The following is a 1,338-nucleotide window of genomic DNA, read 5'->3' on the forward strand; positions in this document are numbered from 1 at the left end:
TTTCTTGACCTTCCTTTTTGCATATCAAATTTGCAGTTTCTTAGTTGAAATGTATTGATATTGAAATTGCTGTTTTGATACAATGCTAGATAATAGCTATCAGTTGATTTAAGCAATATATTATATTGCTGAAATTATCAGGACAAATATTAAGAGAGAGATTGCAAGATTTAATTGGTAAGGTAGACTTGAGAGCACTAGACACATAATCTTACTATCAGTACGATGTAAGACTTGGTGGATCCCCCCTTTTTTAAAACCCAATTTCCCACTACTTTCTTAACCGTTGTCATAAATCTATCCTAATTAAAGTGTTTCACCATGCAAATTGATCAGGCAAAATGTATCTGCCAGTGGAGCTCGTCCTAATCCACAGGGTTCGTTCCATTATGGTTCAATCAACGTTACTGATGTCTATGTGCTCCAGAGTCTACCACCTACAACGATTGATGGGAAGCTCCGAGCTTCATTCAATGGGATTTCATTTGTCAATCCCGATACACCAATACGGCTCGCAGATATCTACAAAGTCAAAGGTGCTTACAAGCTTGACTTTCCAACTAAACCACTAGACAGGCCACCCAGGATGGATAGATCTATTATTAATGCTACGTACAAGGGGTTCATTGAGATCATTTTGCAGAATAATGACAGTGTCGTTCAGAGCTTCCACATGGATGGTTATTCGTTCTTTGTGGTCGGGTATAGTCTGCATGTTAAATAGAATTTTTTTAGCATGTGAAGTCATGTTTGTGTTAATAATAATCATTGCTAAATAATACTCACAGGATGGGTTACGGTATCTGGACCGAAAACAACAGAGGATCATACAACAGGTGGGACGCAATATCTCGCTCTACTGTTCAGGTAGGCGCACTTTTCTCTTATTAACATTTTATCTTTTCCTCGTAACTTATGAGATGTTATAATCTTGCATTCTCCATTTTTGAAAAGTCATGGACTAAACTAAAAATGTACCTTACTGTGACATGTTTCATCGTGTTCCTAACTTGTGTTTTCCGGTCACAGGTTTTTGCTGGAGGATGGACCGCAGTCTATGCATCTCTTGATAATGTTGGCGTCTGGAATCTTAGATCAGATAATCTCGACCGATGGTATCTTGGCCAGGAAACATACATGAGAATTGTGAATCCAGAAGATACGAGCAACAAAACAGAGTTGCCTGTGCCTGATAACGCTCTCTATTGTGGTGCACTTAGCAGCAAGCAAAAGTATTGTTCCATAACTTTCCTCCCCAACCTGCCTTATTACAGCCTCTCTTTCTCTATTATACTGAACTGCTGTTGCGCCTTTTTTATTTGCAGGCCTCAGAAAACT

General features: G+C 38.8%; 1 protein-coding gene across 1 annotated transcript; it reads left to right on the forward strand.

Moving 5' to 3' along the window:
• Positions 1 to 141: 141 nt before the first annotated feature.
• Positions 142 to 1,335, forward strand: LOC111385057 (monocopper oxidase-like protein SKS1; the record flags this gene model as incomplete). Its single annotated transcript, XM_023009417.1, has 5 exons — positions 142 to 177; positions 313 to 702; positions 789 to 867; positions 1,030 to 1,232; positions 1,326 to 1,335. Coding segments are annotated over 5 exons (718 nt in total), but the record flags the coding sequence as incomplete, so codon positions are not given.
• Positions 1,336 to 1,338: the final 3 nt, after the last annotated feature.

The sequence above is a fragment of the Olea europaea genome, unplaced genomic scaffold (assembly GCF_002742605.1).
Source record: "Olea europaea var. sylvestris unplaced genomic scaffold, O_europaea_v1 scaffold30771, whole genome shotgun sequence".
Classification (NCBI taxonomy): domain Eukaryota; kingdom Viridiplantae; phylum Streptophyta; class Magnoliopsida; order Lamiales; family Oleaceae; genus Olea; species Olea europaea.